General features: G+C 32.4%; 1 protein-coding gene across 3 annotated transcripts in view; it reads right to left on the bottom strand.

The window, feature by feature from the left end:
• Positions 1–269: 269 nt before the first annotated feature.
• LOC140053981 (paired box protein Pax-6-like) overlaps positions 270–17,055 on the bottom strand; it is a 29,725-nt gene continuing 12,939 nt past the window's right edge. For all 3 annotated transcript variants that reach the window (XM_072098772.1, XM_072098771.1, XM_072098770.1), the window contains 6 exons: positions 12,063–12,409; positions 9,463–9,661; positions 2,952–3,071; positions 1,735–1,817; positions 1,156–1,600; positions 270–926 (listed from right to left, as the gene is read on the bottom strand). In XM_072098772.1, the coding sequence (XP_071954873.1) occupies positions 814–926; positions 1,156–1,600; positions 1,735–1,817; positions 2,952–3,071; positions 9,463–9,661; positions 12,063–12,409 (1,307 nt within the window). In that variant the 3' untranslated portion in view covers positions 270–813. The remainder of the gene's footprint in view (positions 927–1,155; positions 1,601–1,734; positions 1,818–2,951; positions 3,072–9,462; positions 9,662–12,062; positions 12,410–17,055) is intronic.

Here is a 17,055-nt window from a genome sequence, read left to right on the forward strand (position 1 = left end):
TACAATTTATTTATTAAACCTAACGGTAATAACTAATAATAATATTAGTCAAATAAAATACTATTCCCCGCAATCTAGTTTTGTAACACCCGTTTTTTGGTTATTAATATAAAAAAAGAATTATATAGGCCTAAGTTTAGAGGTCATCGATCTTTAATAATTTAATCCATTCAAATTCAACTCAATATGAGTGTAAATTTCTTCCAGTCGGTTTTTTTATTTATTAAACTGATGTTACCAGACACAACCTCCCCCCCCCCCCACCCCTCCACCCTTTCATGTGATATGACGGTAGTACGTATTAAGCCCCTACAAATGCGTCTTGCGCCTCAAAGACATGACCGGCGTAATTTATTTGAAATTATATTGCAGCCAGAAATAGTATTTACCCTGTTTATAATAAAGCGAAATGATATGAAAGCATTATAATTTAAGTTACGATATACATTCGCATTTCACCCTGTACTAATAAAGTTTAAAGCAGAACAGCCCAACCTAACTATAATGCACTTTTTAGCCGCTGAAAGTTCGTTTCAACGCTTTCAAATGAGTTGCGATGCACATTTGTGCGATGTTCATTTTATATCACGCCATTGGCAGTGTTGATGAGATGTATAAATAGTATTACTTCAATGGAATGATGCAGTCAATTTAAACTGGCATAAACGCTCAACTTTAGCAATATCTGACAAGTGACGTCTTCATCGCCAAAGTTGGTTGCTACAACGCAGAGAACCTGTGTTTCAACAACACACGACAATTGACGTCTTCAGCGACAAAGTTGGTGGTGTGTACGGCCTATATAAAGTGTCATTACTGAATCCGCGGCCAGTAACTCTGTGTTGTATGATGCCCCAGGTGAGGATCTCCTACAACGTTACTTCCTGGAACCTGCACCGGTACTGATACACCGGGTGAGATCAGCCCTAAAAGAAAAGAAAAAATCAGAATTCAAGTTAAGAGCCTGTTTGTATTTTTCTTTAAATTATAAAACAATTAAATGTAATATATAGTTTAGTTACACAGAACCCCTCCTTTGAGAAACCCTTATTCAGGAGAAATCCCAGTCCTATTAAGGGGACACATTCTCGTGAAACAAGCAACTGCAAGGCCCAACCTTAATAGGGGTTCGGTTATTTCTTATGAAATACGTACCATTGTTATTCATGGCATGACCAACGTGGGAATTCATGTGATGTCCTTGCATATGACCGTGGTTGCTCATAGGCTGAGTTGAAGATGGGTAAAGCGTCTCATACGTGTGTGCAGGAGGAAGCATTCTGGCGTATGACGTAACATTATCCCGCTGTGTTTGCATTGGCAGATTAGGTGGTGCCATCGAGAAGCTTGGCATGGTTGGTAAAGAGCTGTACGTCGTGTCCATAGATCTGGGTGCCATCGGGTGGGTGGCGTGACTGGTTGGTTGCGGGATTGGTTGGTAGACGTGCGTGTTCATGTTGCTCGGGTAGCCTGATAACTGGAGTTGGCTAATCGGTGACTGTGAAGGACCGTCACTAACGGGACCTCCCCCGTGTTGTCGACGTTGGTTTCTTAATTTTTCTTCTCGCCTCCATTTAGCTCTACGGTTTGAGAACCACACCTGAAGAATGACAACAATATTATTAATAAATATTGTGCGAATTCAAACACATTTTACAAACACTGTTAATCATTGCATTGTACATGATAGATATAGCCTGTAGTATTATAACGTCGATTAGATTATTTACAAACCTGAATTCGAGCCTCTGGCAAATCGATCTTCTGTGCCAATCTTTCTCTTGCAAAGACGTCTGGGTAATGAGTTCGTTCAAATTCTAAAATGATGAAAAGAAACAAAATCTTAACTTTAGTAAAAAATTTACACCTGCGTGACAAATTCGATAAATCAGGGTCTACCTATTAACTGTATGTGCGGTAGATGAAAGATGCGGCAAGTCAGCTGAATCTGCAATACCTCCATCGAGTTAATATAACTCAATGATGCCTGTAACGCTACATAAAACCTGTTCAGACGACGTGAACATATAATTTTGAGGCCATTTTAATTGTCATAGATGATAAAGCACGGGTAGTGATCAAAGCGGTCAATGGCGTAACGTATTGTGTCATGTGATTGTTATCGCTGATGTATACACCTGTAGTTTTAGATAGAATTGACATCGGTAATCAAGATCAGCTTTACGTTGAATCAATACTGCTGTTGTCTTTTAGTTTAGTTAATTTGCTTTATACTGTAAATACAATTGATATTAATTGTATTCGATTCTGTATTTGTACAGGTAGCTAGCTACCATAGTATTAGCTTGTGTAGTTTTATGCATACAGATTAGAAACTCCCACTATCGAAATAGAGTAGGATTGGATTTAAACAGTAATACATGTAAAGGCCATAAAATTGCAATTTAAATTTTCTTTTATCAGTTAGTTTAACATGGTGCACGCAACGTGCATATTTAACATCTGTATGATCTATATTAAGACATAAGTGTATTTGCGGTGCTATTATTCAATTAGAAAACGATTATCCGATTTGCATTACCTTAAAGGGTAGCTCCGGGTATAACCTTTCTATTGCCCATACAAAATATAAACCCTGGCAACAACATTGATAATAACCCCGATCACCTCGTCAGCGGCAAAGCCGAAGAAAGTGAAATAAGTGGGGCTACATGACTCTTTTTTTAAATAAATGGTATAAGATAGGAAGTATTAGGACTATTAGCACCAGCAGTTTTACTTCACGAAGCTCGCTCAGCCTCGTCGCTGTTGAAAATGAGTTAAGTTAGTATCTAAGCATGGACTCCTCCAATTTATAGGTCCATGATCTAAGATCCACACTTCACAACAAATAATAGAAACTAGGAGTTTCCCTTTAAAAATCGTTGATTAAGCCTATAGAAAACCGAGTTTCAAAACAAGTTTTTTAAAAAAATCTTAAAAATACTCACCCTTTTCTAACTCTTCAATCTGTTGTTGTGTGAATGATGTTCTGTTCCTTTGTAGTTTTCGTTTTAATCTTAACCGAGCTTGAGTTTCTTCTGATTCGTCGTCTCCCTTTCTTGCTTCACCTACAAAGAGTACCATGGTGAACTTAGTTTATCGTTTTCGATTCAAATGAACGTTTTTATAATCAGTAGATAGACAGTCTTAAATTGATTTGGTCTCGGCGATTTATTCACATTATACTGTTTGGTTATTTATTTAAGTGAAGTTGGTATTGTAGTGTTAAAGATTAGCCTACAATATACCGGATTTGTGATATTAAATAATATAGGCTATTATTATGTGTGGATATTTTGAAATTAATGAGATTGAATTGTTTTGTTTTTTTTGTTATTTTTCAAACGATAATAATGGAATAGTCTCTTTATTATCAATGTATGCGTGGCGCTGGTTGATGTTTTGTATCAGAAGTATGACGAAATGAATTTCACTTCAACCCGTTGAGATCCATGTCTCTTTTGATTGATTTATTTCCATGATAGTAAATAAATAAAGATAAACACTTATATTAACGTTTATAACCTAAAATATTAGTAAAGATACGCTCATTATATTCCCACTTTAGCCTGACCTGGTCATTTTGGATACCTCAATAAAGCAAACATTTGCCATAATCAAACAAACTCATTAAGTTATATAGATTTATTATTGTTTTTTTTTCTTTTAGTACTTTGCCATATTAATAAGTTCTAAAACTGTACATGTTATAATTAAACCAAGACGCTGCGATATGAAAATATTTTCTTTTATTTTTCTTTCATTTTGAAAAAGAAAATTAAAAGTGCGCCATCAGTGACAATAACAAGGTTTATGAAAACATAGCCATAGCCTTTCTCTTCATCATTGTAACCAATAACTCAACGAAAAGATATTCATTTGGTTTAATTACTGATGCACAAAACGGAAATGAAGTCTCGCTTTCCCAGGTGATAGAACAGTAAAGAACTTGGCGCTGTTTGAATAGAGTTTTGTGGAACTCAAATGAGACGGAAAGTTCCAAAATGCTTATCTTAATCAGCGACTAAATCCATACACAATGTCACACGATTTGTTTTCGTTTGGTCGACCGCGGATCGTCTTAGACACCTGATTGGTTGTATTTTCGTGCGCGGCATCAATACGCAAGTGTTAAGCATCTGAATCTCCGCGGTAAAAACCCCCTTCAAACGGGTGGTAAAAACTTGTTAGCTCACGTACACCTATCGTTAGCACCAGCAAGTGGTAAATGCCGCTTCACTGCACCAACATTCGATAATTACGATTGGAACTTATGAAAATATAGAAGGGCATGTCGTTCAAGGATAATAATGATAACCGTTGAAATATAAATTGAATCAATTAAGTTAAAGCACTAATTTTCGTCAGCACACTTTGAAAAACCATGTCTGTCGCAAACGTTTGAAAAGATTACGTTAAAATCAGAATGGTAATGCTATCGGTATAGATGGTACTAAGCACTGTATCATCAGAATTGTCTTTTGTAATCGCTGACCCCTCGACACGACGCCGATGGAGTTCATAGAAAACACCCGTACGATGCATCAGCCGCTCGTGTAATTAATTAAAGATTGGCAGATGCATTTTATTGTTCTTCGATAGTACTAATTTGAGGCGGATCGTAGCGAATCAATAACATCTTTACGCCTTCTTGCCTTTCGATACAACCCCATAATTTAGTCAATCATTTCTTAACAAAGAATAAACGCAAAGGCGCCGCTTTCAAAGGTCTATCGCTCCTGTAAACGCATGTTCTCTTAATAACATGGTTCCAAAATACTTAAGGATCGATGCACGGCATATACCTTATCGAATCATTATTGAAGTGTTTTTCTTTTAAAATTACTTTGATGTTGTGTTTGTTGTTACACCAAAAGAACTAAACCATAAATGTACTATGTCATTCAGGCCGTCACGAAACGTCGTGTCCGTGCGCGCGCGTCAAAGAAATTCAGACGGGGGTTAAAGAGTAGGTTATAATATAAACCAAAGATTGTGATAGTTAATGGTTGACCAATTCTTAACGAGCACTCAATGAAGCGAATTTTATGATGTATTTTCTCTAACTCTCCTAAGGCCAATTAGTTACATTCTATGCGTTTATTTCTGACCAATTTCGTTTGATTGCGCTTACAGTGTCAGGTTTCTGCCGATTCATTCCGCTACATTTTACCTCAACAGATACGTGAATATAGTGGTAACAAGCTTATCGACGAAGTCTCCTCCTTACAGAATTATTCTCTCTCAGTGATCTTGACTTGTTTGACTACTCATTTAGAAATCATTTGACAATTTTGATAGTATCTTTTGAAACAATTGACTAAATCGTGTGACAGCGACTAATGACCGAACATTATACATGTAAATAGCGTATTTATAATATATCAATACAGTCCGATGATTTCTATATGATGTTCTTCGAACGCTACAATGACTTTAGGTTAGAAAGTGTACGTTTTAGGTTTCTTTGTATTTCACTGTAAATATCTAAATCATAGTATTTCAAAGGTTAATTTTACTTTAGAAGTCTAATACATTACTGAAAGATTATCATATAATTTTTATTGCATTTGATTAAATTCTAAGTTAGCATTAAGGCCAATTTACACAGTCGAGCGGCGGCGGTAAGCGCGTAGCCTGTCCCAGTAGAATATGTGTCTATCTGAGATGGAATATTCGGTTTAAATGGTCATACAACAATAAAAAAAATATACATTCAATTTTTGTATTTATCCGGTTATGTTCGTCTGTGTAAATAGGCCTTTAGTCCTCTCATGGTCTTAAAGTTTTAAAAGGGGTGGCGCTGTTTCAAATTACAGTACCTCAGTACGGTTTAATATACCGACAATCTAATATACAGTTAGGTATATACTGTGCAATTGTGACTCCCGTATAAATAGCCATAAATAATTATTATCCGTAAATTGGCATAATTAAAAATGTCCAGGATGATTGTCAAAAGTAGATAAATCATTTCAATTGTGGTTTAACAATCAGAGTCAGTCTATGTATTGTGGTTTGAACTTGGAACAATACGATTTCTTAATAGAGTAAACCTCCTCTTTAGCCTTAATTGCTATAACAGACTAGACGGATTTCCTTTGTAGACTACAAATAGTACAGTCGTACTAGTAAAAAGTGCAGACGATCTGACCAGCGTGTTATTATTATTTGATGGAATGCAAATACTTGGGTCATAAAAAGGTCCGTAAATGACGCTATTTTTAAACGTTAGGCCCCCTAAACTTAACCTTCACGATAAACCGTAAGCCGTTGGTAATCTTGTCCTAAGGGTAATTGTTATTTCCGATACTGTTGTTGACAGTCAAGAGGCCTAAGAATAAACCACCGCAAAGCCCGCCCTTTGTCACGACTACTATTGAATGCATAATAGAGTTATTAATTGGGCTCATTTTTATCCATTGCATAATACAAACCCCAGGCAAGTATTATTGTTTGTGGTTTTTCTTTTTGTGTCTGTTGAATGACAATTTGTTAATCTAGATTTCCTGCCCCAGGGGTGTTTAATGAATAGAAAAAACTCCAGTGATTTGTGTATAAACAAAATGCACAAATTGGAGACGTCAGGATATAATAACAGAGGATATTGCACAAAAACATTATTAGTTGGCCGTCGTCGTGTATCATTTCTCGGATCGATTTACACTCGTTAAAATAATAAATAAATATTTTGTATTTGCTAACTATTAAACTTTCGTTTTGCACGCGAAATGTGGTTACTATAATTGTGCTTATTTTAGGCTACATTGACGCATAAGGTGTTTTGTGTCATAAAAACAATAATTCTATACAGTAACGTTTTAGCATGACTTAGGTGTCGGCTTTGTGTCAGCATACGGTAATACATATTTTTTTAAACCATGGTAACCCACACCTGTATGGAGGCTTGAACCTGGTTGATTGTGTTATGTTATAATGACGCATATTGTGAATTATGGATTTTCTATCCTTTTATGCTATAAGCGGAGTTAGATGTAAATCGGCACATATAGAATTCGTTAATTTCAGTTCGCAATAATGCAGGGTCTGGTTTATAGGATCCGCCTATGAAGGATGTATACATAAGTTGAAGTGTGCAAAACGGCACGCGCGTAACCACAAATAGATAGACCGTTGTGTTTAGATGGGTTAATAATTCGTTTGGTTATGTCATGGTTAAAAGTCAACTTAATATATCACCTATCGTTTGCCAATAATCAACATATTAGACGTTAAATTAAGCTCATTTTCACGCTGTTATCGATAGGGTGGCGAAGGCGATTTGCCATGGTACATCAGTCAAGAATCACAGTGCATTTCACGCCGAATGAAGCTGGCGCACTAGCACACAGCTCTCGTTTTCGACACTGGGCAAGTAGCGGAAAGAAATCGATAAATTCGATGCAACGATAGTGTTGTTTCTACAAAGACAAAGTGGATTGAACAATGCAGTCATCGCAGGCTGGCTGATTACCAGCGACAGTTTTCAATTTTGATATTACAAAGATATAGATCGCCGTCCATTTTGGATGAAAACACAAATACATAAGGGAACCATTCGACCAAACCGTTATCCATTCGAAATGAATAAATAATTGTTGTGTTCAATTGTTTTTTTATATACTTTATTATCAATATTTAATTAAAATAGACATAGACGAAAAAGAACAATTAACCGTATAACTCGTCGAAACCATTTTATTTACGTCTATACTGTTATCTTGTATTATTTCGTTATTATTGCATTTATATCAAACGAAATAATATTGTCTTCTCGTCTATTAGTAGTGGATAATTGTATTTCTTATACATGATTTCATTTGAATGCACAATTTATTATTCAAACGAAGATTATCGGTTTTTAAAATAATATTTATAGTAATTAACACATTTTAAAATTTGTGTATAGTGTATGTATTATTCGAGTAAATGAACTTTTATTTTATTGGTGATAATTCAACGCCACAGTACTGTGCGATAATTGTAGTTTTATTTTGATTACCGTAATATCTTAACTGATATGTAGGCCTTTATGGATTTAGTATATTTAATTTTACATTAGGCCTAATTATTTTGCTTGCTGTATGCGCACATCTGCAACATCAGGTCTTAGGCAATATCAGTTTGATTAGGATACCGTGTTTTAAATGTTTTTTAAAGATTGATATCCAGAATATTAAGAAATAATAAATAAAAAAGTACCATGGGAGTTAGATAACCCGCATGAAGTAGACATAAGCTGTTTCTGCTATTATTATAACATTATAAAAATTAATATTGCTTTTGATTTATTAAATTCGATAAAACTGTTACACCTGCTTACGAATTCAACATGCTGGCATGTATGTTCCGAACGAAATAACGCCAGTTAATAATCGAATGTTATTTGTTATAGGAATATAACGTTAATAAAGGTCGGACGATGATAAACATTTTGAACGAATAATAGTATTAAATTTGTATTTGCTTAATGTGTTAGTGTTAAAAGGTAACGTTGTTAAACTATTATTTACTCTATATTAAGCCCAATTCAAGGCGTTATATTATTAACTTAGCAACAATAAAATGAAATGCGTATAAATTACGTCATCAATGTAATAACAGGTATGAATTAATCTTGAATTATTTTTACACCTAGCAGAAAAATCTATGAAGAGGCTGGAAATTGGCGCCAGAAATGTTATTTTAAGAAATTCTTATGAACAGACCAACTTCCTGCTAGTTCAGTATGGCGTGCGTACGTTCCATACATCAAAATTATTCTCTTTATCAACCTTTAAGTAATATAGATAAAGCAATATAAGTCGTCCTTGATTTTCAAATTTAGGTAGTTTTCCCCAGGGGAAAATGGACTATTTCTCCCTAAGAATAACTCTCCGCTTATGAGCCTATCATCTAATCAATATAAAGTGCCGTTGTCGTGAGAGAAATAATTTGCTATTTAATTCTAGTGACAACATATCTGTAAATTATTCATATTCCGAGTATTTCCCTTGGCGCAGAGTGCGATGTTGATGATGACTTAATGTAAAAAAAAGTTTTAATTGCAGTGTGCGTATCATTAGTAGACCTATGTTATTATGCAGTTATACAGTAGGAAGAATAGGCCTATGCAATATGTTTCATGTGATGTGTTCAAATTAATGTATCATTTACCGACTTTAAAGTCTATATAGGCCTACTGTGCAATGGAAGTGAATGTTGTGTATGGTTAATAAATAATTTTTTATTTTATTCAAAAACATAAAAACATGGGCTATTAGCATGTGCAGAAAAAAGTGTGAAGGTGGTAGCTAAATTGACCACAAAATGTATTTAATAGCAGAATTTCCAAAGTAATGTTAACGAATACAGATCAATCAGATTGCCGTTCTTTTAAAAATGCGTAATTAATAACGCGACAAATATTAATATAAACGAATATTATTTAATAATATATATTTAAACATTAAAACTTACTTTCTTTCTTTGGGAAGACCGCTTCCGGGTTCATTTGACCCATTTGACCTGGCATTCCTTGATGGGGCGTGTACCATGGGTTAGAAGTGGCGCGCGGCCATTGTCCGTTGATCATGCGCAGTTTATCAAACATAGGGTCATGGCCCATGTGATTCTTTTCGGCTGCTAAATTGCGAAGTACACGATTTATTGAAGATACCTGAAATACAAAGCGTTACATTGATATAATTATAAGATTTAATGTTGAAATTTAGTAGAAGTAATGATTAATACAACTTGATAGCTAAAACAAATAATGTTTGAGTAGCGTGTTTCATGTAAACACCATCTAATACCAACAATCGTATTTAGTATCATGGTGCGAGTTAATGGTCCTGAAACAACGTTTAATGCGGCGTGGCGAATGGGCAGTTTTGAATGTCGCATTCGAAGTAACGAAATACGCTATAATATTTATGAATGAAGTCTGGTTTTCCTTCATTTACGATCATGTAAATTTTATTTCTACATACCCACAGTATTATTAATATAAGCTATGAATATAAAATACTGCGACAGAGAAAAAACTCAGATCTATACTATAAAATGATAGTTTTCTTTGTAATACAATAGGCCTATGCCTATAACGATAACTTAAAATGAACGAATTCTTTCTTTTCTTTATGCAAATTTGCGATTGTTTTTAACGAATTCTTTATTTTAATTGTCTAGTTTACAAACAAGTTTAATTTATTTTTTTAAACATTTTTTATTTAAAAAAAATTAAATACATAAATTCATTAGGCCTTATTAATTAGGCCAAATCAAACGAAAATTAGATTTTAACACTTTGTATGCGTTTAAATATACAAGAAAATAATGTAACCGTTACATACGGTAATTATTTTAACTGTTAGGCTTTTAATTCAAAATTTGATATCCAATTTTTGAATAACAGAGAATAAGGGATTATTGTAGAGCTTACACAACTAGCAAGGAATTTGCTTTGTTGCTTTTAACGAAATAAACAACTTTAAGGGGTGCAATTTTGAATCTTTTAATAGTGTTTGCTTTTCTGTTGTGTTTCTCTAATTAGCTGATCTTTTGGGCGTATATAAGGAGTTGTGTGTTACATAAACATACCAGGTTTTTGATATTTTCCCAACGGTACACCTCAAAACGGACAAAGCCACCGACAAAGGGCTTTCAAATATTCGTCAGAGCAGCTTTTCAGTTGTTTTCCTTTCTACATAATACTAATTCTCACTAATATTTTCATAAGCTTCTACTTTTGTCATTATTTTAGAATAAGCTTTGTGTAGTCGGCAAGGCTGCTCGTATTGCCTTGCTATTCTTGTACAAAGTAGACCTAAAATATCTTTTAGCACCAGAGAATAGTTTCAAATTTCGTAACCATCTTGAACGAGGCATCGGCAAACTGAAACCCGAGTCAAACGTAATTCATATTCGTAATCATACAGTTTGTTTCGACTGTTCGTGAGAATTAATTAAGAATGGATTGTACATAACTGGCGAATGATTGTGGAAACATGAATAGGTTTATAAAACAATTTACTGGAGAATTCTGTAACGCTGTGTTTAATTTCAAAATGTAATTTAATATATATCAGATATTATTGTTAAAAAATAAATAATTATTATAATTTACAGTTAGGGATGAATCATCAAGAATATTAAACTCTCGGAGGGAGATTTATTAAACGTCTCTTCTACACAGAATATACTTTAATATATTCTGAGCAAACATTACAATGTAATTATTGCTTTAATTATGTATTTTTGTTCAATATTTTGTTGGATATAACTATAACAATGTAACGGCAAAGGATGTCGGTTAGAGGTAGATTTAGAGCTACCTTACGTATATTCTTAACATTAAAATTGTGATGTAATGATTGCTTTAATAACCTTACTCTTCCTTGCTTTTATCATTATATATTTGTTCAATATTTTTTTGAATCTACAACCTAACGACTGGTCTCCGGCACATTCTTTTAGGCTGCAATAATTTTCTTACGCGCTCAATATTTTTCACAAGGGCAAGATGTAGCCTGGATGACGCCATGATCACACGCCAATCATAAAAGCCGATGATACCATCTAATTATGTATTCATCTTTGCAGTTAACACATATGGTTATGTTTGACCTTGAACCTGAGTCACGTGATAAAGCTTGATCTTAATTTCTGGTGCATCTTAAATATCATCGAATTTTTCGAAGATATTTCAGCTACTTTATAAAACGAATTTATGCAATAGCCTAATACAATAATATTTTATTTTGTCTTGTTATTTACATTTATTACAATAAGAATATTGCAGTTATTTTTTAGATCTATAAATTAATTTATTTATAGCATCTATCTGTCATTTTTTTTTTACTTCACTTATAATATTTAGATTTTAGAACGATTCGTTTGAAATAACTGAATCAAATAATTTGTATATTAATGTTATACACATTCATTAGCCAACACCAGAAATATTTAATGTTACATGTAATATATTTATTTATAATTTTATAATAGTAACGAATTTCTTTAACCCATAGTATAATATATTTTCATTTACATTAAAACATTATTATAAAAATACTTACACTTGGGATTGTATCTTGTGAGCATACATTTTCGTTCAGAAGCCTGTCTCTGATTTCCCACGCAAATATGGAGGGGCATTCTCTTTTATAGATGGCTATTTTGTTAACAACACCCATGGTAGCAACTCGTGGCTTGCTGCCGCCGATCGCTCTTGGTCGTATCGAGCCGGTTTCATAATATCGGCCTAGAATTTTGCTAACACATCCATTGGAAACTTGTAAAATTCTAGAAATGTCGCAGGGTCTTGCGCCACTGTGAGCCAACTCGACAATCTTCTGACGGGTAGAGTCAGGTAAAGGCCTTCCATTGACGAACACACCGCCTAGTTGGTTAACACCGCTGTGGCCTATAGAAAAAACAATTATTTTTAAATATGATATTTTGTGAAAAAATATACCTACAAATAAACCAAATACAAATATAATTTTTTTAAATCGTTATTATTAATTGTTAACAATTTTAGAACTAGAAAAATGATTTTTATGTTTGTATACATATTATAAAATATAATTAATCAGTGTAGAAACAGTTTAAGTCCATTGATTGTGCATTTATTTGATAGGGCTTCCCCGGTCGTTGAAGTGGAAACCATGGAAAGAAACTGGTCTAGCTAGACAAGAGTAGATCTAGCGATCATAAGTTAAGTTGAAATTGGATAGGTAACGTAGGAAGAGCATTTCATACGCTGGTTTATGCCTCGCTCAACATACCGTGAAACTACGTGAAACACAAAATATTGATCTCATAAAGATATTCTTAAGGTCAAGTACAGCGATTGGCATACACATATAGATAATACCGGTTAGTCTTATGGAAATAGTGAGCACAATACGAAACACTGAATATAATATTTAATAGATAATAATATATTGATTTAGATAGCCGTTTGAATACAATGTTCACCTCAACTTGTATTTTAAAATGTATTACTGTATAAAGTAAGTTTATAGTGCAAAGATGAAATTTCGTTTTATTTATACGTTAAGAAATACCGAAGACCAATGTCGCCAAGTTGAGATGAACACGTTTGTCAAACGCTGTGTTGGTCCGTAAAGTTAAAACACAGCATTCCACCTAAGTGTAACAGACAGTTTAGTGTTTCTTTTAATATTTTGAGTCTTGCCCTTTAACCTTTTAAGATGCCAAAATGGATTTATTTACTCGTGTGTGTCAAAAGGAAAAATGCTAGCACGCGTAACATTTTATCCTAAAAATAACTATAAACGAACCAATACATTTATTAACATTTAGAGTGTGACATTTGGAAAAATATAATAATTGTTGTAGTATTGAAACACTCCAAAAGGATGCTCAAATCCGTTGACCAGAGATGGGAAAGACATTAATTGTATTCTCCATATTGCCCTTTTTTGTCTTGTAAATTTCTTTGTAAAACAAGTTTATTACGAGAAGCTGTAATAAATATTTATTGCCAAAGTCATTCTATGACTAGCGTATGTTATTTCGGGCGGTAAGAGGTGAAACTCGAGAGTTTGGCCGTCACCAATGGAATGACAACGATTTACAATTAGAGAAGTTACATCTGGTGTCAACCAAAGTTGAGCATCTTTGCGGTGTTCAATCAACAAATCTGGTAGACGTTTCAACTAAATCTAAATAATAGTGGTTATAATAGATTTTGTGTTCATAAAATTATACATAAGAAATTATGTTGCCTAATGCACATAATTTATAAATAAATTAAGTTAATAAATTTTAATAACGTTTGCCAGATTCCATAGAAATATTGATAAAAGTTTAACAATAACGATTAAAACGTCATCTAAAAAGGATAGGAAAGAAAGATTATTTTGAAAAAGAATAATTCGTTTTAAACGTTAGGTTTTGGAAAATCCTTAATGAAACATTATGGGGAATGGACCTAGAAAAATGTAATACAATATAAGCCGATCTGTTAATAATTTTTTCTTCATGAAATACTAAATGTTATTTCACACAGTAAGAAATTTAAATATGATTAAAAAACGGATATAGTAGGCTCCTATTAATAAAAAGGGTAAAGAAATGTTTTGGAAAATCCTTGATGAAACTTTGCGAAATAAACATATGGCAATGGTAAGATAAGTACGGTAGGCCTAAGTAATAATGTTTTCTTTATGGAATATTAGATAGTACTAGGCAAAAGAGAAATAATATATTTTTTTAGAGAAAGATTAACTTATTTTTTGTAATGTTATGTTCTGGAAAATCCTTGATGAAACTGTATGAAATATTCATTCTTGACGGAATTACCAGGTGTAATATAAGCCGAATAATAACCATTATTAATATTTTCGTTATGAAATATTAAAAGTTATTGCAAAGTACAATTATACAGACTGCTAATCAACTTTGTTTAGGCGTATGTGTCAATTTCATCTCTGTGGAAATGGTAGAAGAATGGAAAAAGGTAGCTGAAAGAACCTTGGGGAGTGGAGGTAGATGCTCCCTCGGGCTTCTCGCCATCGCCTGATTACCTCTGAAAATTAACAGGAATTCTAGTAACGCATACAAAGACTACTTACTACTTTCTCACGGAGACGCTTTACTACCAATATATTTGTATAATTTGTTTACTTGTTTTGTAATTTTAAAAATATTTAAAATTGCTGCAAGCTATTTTGTCCCCAAAAATGTTACTTAGTTGTAGTAATATACCACTTATTATTATTTTGATTCTGATTTGTGTATTGTAAATATTGTTTACTATATTTCAGCCTTATACATGCGACACCGTACCGTAACTTTCAACCATGATAAATACGTGTTATTTTATTTAAACTGTATTGGTGACGCCAAGTAAAACAAAATGTTCTTATTGAATGTGTAATTTAATTCGTTATTACAAATTAGGAATATAGCAACGAAATAACGATACTAAAATTACAATGTGTTCAATACAATAGCCCTACACGGAGAAATATTAATAAACGAACCAAAAAAAATGTTTTTGTTTGTTATTTCGTTAAGCTTAATGCATAAATAATTAATAAGACCTACCTTTAAACTACAATTGCTTAACATAAATTAAGTAAACAAATTATTTTAAATATTATGGGATGGGAATAATCTGTAATGGAAAAGTTTAAACAAATATTTTTTTAAAGTTTATATTAAATGGATACATTTAAATTATATTTACGGACATGGTTGAATTAATTCTATTTGACTAGAATTCGTTGGTTATTAAGCACAGTAGCGTAAGTTGATTTAAGTCAAATAAAACGAATTGACTTAACACTAGTTGAATAATGTTCACGCTGGTATTGTTAGTTCAAACATCAACTGTTAAATTTCCAAATTTGTAATCGTTTAGCAATATATATCTAACACTTTTGACAGATTAGCAAGTACGCGCAAAATTCGGTTAGCCGCTGGACTAACCTAGGCATGAAAGATACCGTGTCGGGTTACATCTTGAATTTGATAAAGGCGCGCTCAACCGAATATTTAGAATACACACACTTTAAGTTGCCGTAACAGCGTTAAGTATTAAATAATGATGTAATAAATATGTATTTATAATAAATATGTATTTAGAATAATTTATAATTTGTTTTAGAATAGTTTAAAATATTTTCGAGGAATCAGTATTGAGAAATTTTTTTGTTTGTTAATTTGTTTATATTTGGCCTAAACTCTTTTTGTGAAACATTTTGACAATAATTTATTTCCACACCTTTTGTAAATTTGTATTTACTAACTAAAATCATGGTACTGCTAGATTGATCAATGGTTATAGATTGCTAGTTAAATTTAATAATGGATAACAAATAGGTCAGTTTTAGTGTTACAAAGACATGAGATACAAATACATGAGTTTAGGTTTATACAGTATGTATATACATATATATATTTCTTATAGTATAGGCCTACCAATAAGGAAGCTACTGTAACCAAATAACTTAATATTCCTCGTGTAGGTTCCATATTTTCTATTGCGCTTTTACTATATTCGATTATTATGATAAGTAATGTCAGCATATATGAATATAATGATTATTGGAGATACACTAAAGCAGTATTAACTCAGTACACAAAGCCGTACCCAAGGCATTAACTTGAAACAATCTTGCATCATAGCAGTTTATATTACGTTCATTCATAAATTCCTTGAAAATATTAAATAATTTAAATAAGACTGTTGTATTACACAGATTTTGATCGAAAACTAAAATAACAAACCAATGCTAATTATTTCTCAAATGAGCAAATACACTTTGAATTTCTTCAAATAGAAGAAACATGACTAAAAATAATTAACACTATTATTATATAATAATTATTATGTTGTTAAAATTCGGCACATCACCAATTTATTTATTAAACAAACATAAATAATAATAATAATTATTATTATTTCACGGTTTGATATTCTATAGTTTTACTATGAATGTTTTTTTAAACTAGAAGGTAATTGGCAATAGAACACTTCATAACATTGTTAGGTTTATTCAGTGTATGGTATATTAATATATTAATTTATTTATATTAATTTATTATTAATTTACTATACTAATTGGTGAAAATAGATTCTAAACGAATTCAAGATGACATTTTTAGTATGACATATAATTATTTTTCTAATTCATTCCACAAATAAGATTCTGTAGGCCCACAAATTATAAAAAAAAAATTAAGGTCAAAATAACAATTTATAACGTTTACAATCTTAATAACAACATATTATGTTTACAAGTATAGGCCTTATCCATATAGCTCGGGAATAATCTTGATTTTGGAATTATAATTATGGAGAGATATTAACATCATGATATTGTTTTCAAAGCATTTTTTATCATTGAAATGAAAGCGAAGCTACGTCGTAGTCTTTGTGTGGAGATGAAACCTATACGCTGAACGACATATTGATATCGGTGGTACTCTATCCATTTATTACTGTACGCTAATGCGCCGGCTCAAAACCGTTTATAAAATATATTCTCGTGAATATATTATAATAATTGTAATGTTAAAGTACATTTATAAAAG

Source organism: Antedon mediterranea, chromosome 7, assembly GCF_964355755.1.
Source record: "Antedon mediterranea chromosome 7, ecAntMedi1.1, whole genome shotgun sequence".
NCBI lineage: Eukaryota > Metazoa > Echinodermata > Crinoidea > Comatulida > Antedonidae > Antedon > Antedon mediterranea.